A 6,135-nucleotide genomic window follows, 5' to 3' on the forward strand; every position below is an offset into this window, starting at 1 on the left:
CAACAGCTGATCACCAGAAACGATTAAAGAAATTTGCCCTCCTAACTCCAAATCTAATGCACAAGAGACTGACAACGACCTAGTTTACTTTGCACTTACAGGAAATCAGCTGTCAGAACGGTTACAAAGACTATCACGTGAATCATCGGGAATACCTGATTACCCATCAATCTGCACCAGTGTCTTAAATAAACCCGTAACTATAGCATCAGTTCTTCTAGCTTTTTCGCTCGCCCTGAAACTTGTTGCTCTCTAGCCCATAGGTCAGATCAGCTTCACTACAAGGCACCAGCCTAGATCAGTCACAGTTTTATTTAATATTAATCTGCACAATTCCTGACAATACTTCAGGAATGTGCTGGTTTTGGCTGGGGTACTGGACTATTCTAATTGCAAAACAACCACTTTTGAAACAAAACTTCCCAAAAAACATACATTTGTGCTGAACAATCATTCTTTATGGCCAGACAGTCAATCCTTTATTTGGAAAATAAATATAATTCCCGCTGCAACATTTTACAGTAAGTAAGTACATCTCAATAAAACAGCACTACTTAATCACCCACGCAACATTTGTGGGACAGCTCTTCAAAAAAATGACGTCATTTCTTAAAACTGTATTTGGTAGTCAAGGCAGACACAATATCCCTGTAAGGAGTATCCGAGTCAGATTTGGTCCTCGGTAAGCAACACAGTCGACGAAAGGTCGGAGAACGCAGCAACAGGTTGTGCGAGAGTCCCATGAAGCTCGAGGACAGCCAGTACAACGCCATGGACTGCAACGAGACAAATACCGAGTTCAGCCTCCCTAAATGCAATGAAAACACTACAATTTTAGACAGCTCTTCACGAACCACAACACTGGTAACTCCCAGTTATCGAGAAAAATAACTCACCTAAAACCACTCCTCTCAATAACAATAATGGCTTCCATTTCAAATGTATTTGTCACTCTTTCTCAACTCCTCTGGGAAAGATTCATATATGCTGAAGTTTGACAACAGTTCATAAATTAATTCATCTTAAACTTGCTTTAACTTCTGTTTTTCAGACTGTAAGTTGATGAGCCAAAAACTTTGGTTTTGCTAAACAAAAGCTGCAAAAATATTCAGAAGTAAAACACCTGGTGAAAATGAAAAGTGTTTTAAGAAGATGGTGGAAAATTTCCTAATTTATAACTACGCTGTTTTCCTCTTACAGTAAGCAAACACTTAGCAAACCTTTGTCTATATATCCTTTATAAAGTTTTCCTCTCATTTTTGAGATCACAAAAAGGATGCTAAGCCGCTCTGAATGTTCTTCCAAGCCGTAGTTTGCGAAAATGATGTTTAGAAACAGTAACTTTGCAGATTCTTCCCTCTTGGACAAAAATGTTTTAAGAATTTAAACGTACACGTCGAGAAAACATCTTATTTGTTTTAGGGCACGCTGTATTAGAGAGTATGCTCCATTAAATACACCAGGCATCTGGGCTGCTCTTTAAGCATTAGGAACTACCAGAGTCACAGGCTAACAGACACACCATTAAGACTTTGTACTTACAGAGGGAACTGACGCAGCAACAGGTATCATCACTACTGACACCACTCGAAAGAAATTTGTAGCAAGCTTCTGCAACCTGGAAACTTCCATTTTTTGCGAAGCAAAGATCTGAAAGGGTTGAAATCCAGAGTTATAAACAAGTAGTTCTTTTTGAAACAACTAAAATGAGAAAAAAGGCACGTATTACTTTGATTTTGTATCCTCCATTTCCATTAATATACTGCTACAATCTTTCATTTAACTTGTTTGCTGTTTTACACGTTCAGTCCTCTGTAAAAAATAATTTCAAGGTAACATAATTTTACATAGTCACTTCTGCACAACTAGAAGTTCTAATGCCTCAGTCCGAAGCGCGGCCCTCTGAGAAAAGGCTGCCAACAGGAAACAGACCAAAACCGGTTGATACGTAACTGAACAGCAGCAGAATCAGGTCCACGGTCCCATACTGACTTTTTTTCTCTAAGACAGTCTCACTCCACATGACATAGAAGAAAAAGGATTAAGAATGAAATCCAGATGATTAGAGTTTGATGAGAACACCTAACTGAAGAATTAAGAAAAAAATATTTCCATTAAATTACCCTCAAAAACGGGAAATGAAGACTCTTTTTCTTTTTTCTGTTTCTGTTGATTAAACTCCCCAGCAATCTTAAAAAGCTCTGGATTTTTTCAATTTATTAAGAACACATAATATTCTTAGTTTTGACCACAAGGCAGTAACAAGTAATTGGGGTGAGGGGTGTAGAACAAACCAAAAAACGCCACATGGGCTTTTGGATGCTTGACACACATGAAGCTCACTAGAACATCATTCTAAGAGAAACTTCAGAGTCGAGACTAAGTTTTACTGAGGCTCAAGTAAAGCCAATAAAGTATCGGAGACACGTCACATCAGGATTTGTCATCTCTAAACAAGACACCCACGCATTCAAATGCATAGAACAATTAAGTTATTTTTCAGTTCTGCCCAATGCATTTAAAGCAGTGATAATCTGAAACTACCCTTACGTTACCATGTTTTTGTAACCGGGTAATACTGTCTCACAATTCTATAAAAATAATTATCCTTTTGCAATCATCCTATTTATTCCACCAACGTACCTCAACTATCAGCAAATTCATGAGCCCAAGCGAAACTGGCAAAATCCACGTAGAATCTGGTGCCGTGAGGTCTGTAAACCACAACGCTCCGCCTGCTGAAAACTGTTCTTGAACTACAAGAACAGCGTAAAGAAAATACGGCAGTAAGTATGATTTGCTACCTCAAGTTAGTCAGAACCGTACCACGTATTACTATCAAATCATCCAAGTTTCTAGATACATTTTATCTACACGATAAATACTATTTACAGCAGAAATCTTTGGTTTCACAGATCAAGTCAAGGCAGTCTGCTATCAATTCAAGTGAAAAACGGAAGGAGATACAAGCTGAGACGCAGCTTAGCTCGTGACAGCCACTGATTCAGGCAAACCTGCGATAAAAACTAGCTTGATCTCAACACCATTTTACCAGCCAACGAGGAAAATATGCAATGCAGTAACCTACAGTGACTACGTATTTTTTGCTTTTGAAATAATTATATTTTTCTTAGTAACTGCATAACTTGTTACATTTTTGTTCAGAAGAACAAACTATAAGCTCTTTTCTAAAAAATCAAAATATCAGTATTTTTATTTAAAAAACCCCACACATTCACCCTGTCTATAGTACCTCATGTGAAACTTCACACGGAAGAAAAAAATACAGATTAATAGTGAACGTCCTGCGGCACGGGCAATGTTACTTGCTAAACACGCTTATCTTGTGAAGCAAAAAAATCACAAGACAAATTTTTTTTTTTCTAGTAACCCTATCTTCAGAAGACCACAAAACTATTAAAGGCTCACAAGGCCTAACAAAATGCCTGCCACCGTTCCCAGAGCTTACACCTTGACACTGCTTTTAAAGAGGCATCCCACAAAGCTCACAACACTGTTACAAACGATGAGTGTATAAGCAGAGATCAGTGACCTTCTGGATGCTGCAAATACCTGCCGGAAGAGTTCAAACCAAAGAAAAGTACAGGTGTGCTCCAGACACGAGTTCTTTGGCTCTATGAACTGTGGTTTAATCTAGTACAACATGTACAATGTACCTATTCTAAGTCTTCGTAATTAATTTTTTTTTTTTATCAGATATTTATCTGTGCTTAAACTATATTAAGTTTAAAAACTTAGCAGTGGAGTAGTTTTCGTAGCAGCTTATATGTCAAGCTCAGGAGATTGTGTTCTTTAACCAATGAAGCATCTGTAAAAACAGTAATGGAATGAAAAATGACTGTTAAGAGTGTGTCTGTTCAGATTCATCACCTTCCAAGTCCGTGGCACCAACGCTGCAGTTGCGCAAAGCGAGGGACACGCAAACCCACATTGGAATCTGTACCCACACCAGTAAAGTGGCTTTGAAGGGATGGCAGTTGTCTCGAATGTACAGTTCCGTAATAATCCTCCGCAGGTTTTTCTTAAAGTGGAACCTGTTAGAAAGAAAACAAACAAACCCTCTCACAATAGCTGTTACAGAGTAACTTCTCAAATTCCAGAATAACAATTCTATAGGCTGTGCATGTCAAATTGGCTTCTTTAGGTGCAACTCTGGAAAACCTGAAAGACTCTCCTCTTCAGAGATGCCTCTCTCCTTTCCAGCCCCTTCCCTTCACAACTTTTAGCCCTGTTGCTAGAAGCAGCTTTTCACAACAAAATTTCCTATCGTCATTAGCAGCTACGAGCAACTTTTTTTTTATGAAATTTTATTTCACAGTGCTTTTTGTCTAAACTAGGGTCTAACTTTCTCAATACAGAGGCAATCAGCCAGATACGTGATCGTGCTGCTGCACGGGGTACAACCGAACAGGACGACAACCATTCAAGCCTCAAGTTCCAGCAATATTTAGATACCATAACAGCTAAGGAAACTTTAGCCACAAGTAAAGACAACAAAAACAATCCTGGATTTGGCCCTGTAATCATAAGCCAATCACAAGTTCAGAGCTTTAAAATGAATATACACTGAAAGACAATATTATAAACACAAATAAGTCACACAAGTGGCAAGAAAATTTAAGGTTTGGACAACAACAGAATCCTTCTGCAAGACTGTTGTTTGTAGGACTTTCCCTCCCACTACCCCTCAATCCGGAATGGATTTATAAGGTACATACAATCGCCATCTTACCTGGCCACCTTTTCAGACCAACCCAGCTGCTTTCCACGAACAGAAACTTCATAGCGAAGACGCTCAGCTAGTTGTTTAATCTCAGGCTGCAAATTTTCCAACTAGCTAAAGAAAAGGAAAAATGTTTATGCACAATTACATCTAACAACCACTTCCTCTTCCCACCTGAAACAGTACAGACATTGAAAGTGACTGTGAAGGACAAGGCACACATCTGCGAACACCTTTTATCTTTAAACAAAATGAACACGTGAAGATACTAGTGAGAAGTATTTACACTAACAAGCAGAGATACTATGTTACTACTAGAAGAAATAAATACAGTTTTAGAGTTCATATTTTCTTCTCAAGAAGCATCTTTTTGTCTTCATTCAAGAATTCTGACCAGCTACTTCACTTAACAAAAACACATTTAATGCCACTTCAAAAAGATTTAAAGCCCAGCAAGCCACACAACTTTGCAGTCACCGAAGTCACGACCCTGAGGAATAAGAAGAGACCCCACTATGCAAGAGTACAATACGAAACTCACTTTTGCAATCAAAAGAACGGGAAAAATGAACAATCGTTACTGTAAAAAGCAAAACAAACAAACAAACAAACAACCCCCCCACCCCAAACATGCCTCAACAAAATAATTAAATTATGCTTCTGCAGTAACCCACTCTGAATGACGGTCACTGAAGAACCCCGTCCAAGAAACACACCTGCATTTACCAGTCTGACCTTTACACAGGCGAAGAACAAAGATCCAATTGATTCCAAATCAGATTTGAGTTCCAGCAGCTGTGAAGCACCACGCTAAAGCCGTCCTTAGTTGGTAAAGACACAGCACACAAAAGGAGAAACGCTCTACTTCACGCGACAGCACTGCAAAGGCTCCCTTACCCCTGCAGGCACAGCATATAACCTCTTCACTAACTTCAAGCCTTTTACTCACTTTTGACCAAAATCAGGTATTTAGAAACTGCCATAGGCTAGTTTATTTCAAGTTTTTATTGGAGCAGCTTTAGCAAGAGCTTCGTTAAGCCGACATATCACAGAAAGCGCCTTGCACACGCCATCTGACGCTGAGACTAGAACAACTAGATCTCCGTGTAGCTACCGTGAAAAAGCACATTCCCATTTTCCAGTTTTATTTACACTTCACGTGTTCAAAGAAAGACCAACGCCGGCTTATAACCACAGGAAAAAAAAAAAAGTATTTACTCTGTTGTAAAATCCCCCCCCACACCAGGAACTACAGCCCCGTCCGCCGCAAAGCCCACAGGGAAGCCCGCCGGGAGGGGCCCCCAGTCCCTCCCTCGCACAGCGAGGGGGCCCGGGGCCAGGGCGGCCCCCGCAGGCTGCCCTCAGGAGGCAGGGCCGGCGCCCGGGAACCC

At 39.9% G+C, this 6,135-nt stretch overlaps 1 protein-coding gene across 1 annotated transcript; it reads right to left on the bottom strand.

Annotated features, from left to right (window-relative positions):
- Positions 1 to 465: 465 nt before the first annotated feature.
- Positions 466 to 4,854, bottom strand: LOC104070765 (mitochondrial inner membrane protein COX18; the record flags this gene model as incomplete). Its single annotated transcript, XM_009583604.1, has 5 exons — positions 466 to 776; positions 1,543 to 1,650; positions 2,644 to 2,756; positions 3,892 to 4,055; positions 4,754 to 4,854. Coding segments are annotated over 5 exons (660 nt in total), but the record flags the coding sequence as incomplete, so codon positions are not given.
- Positions 4,855 to 6,135: the final 1,281 nt, after the last annotated feature.

This window comes from Fulmarus glacialis, unplaced genomic scaffold, assembly GCF_000690835.1.
Source record: "Fulmarus glacialis isolate BGI_N327 unplaced genomic scaffold, ASM69083v1 scaffold6288, whole genome shotgun sequence".
Taxonomy (NCBI): Eukaryota; Metazoa; Chordata; class Aves; order Procellariiformes; family Procellariidae; genus Fulmarus; species Fulmarus glacialis.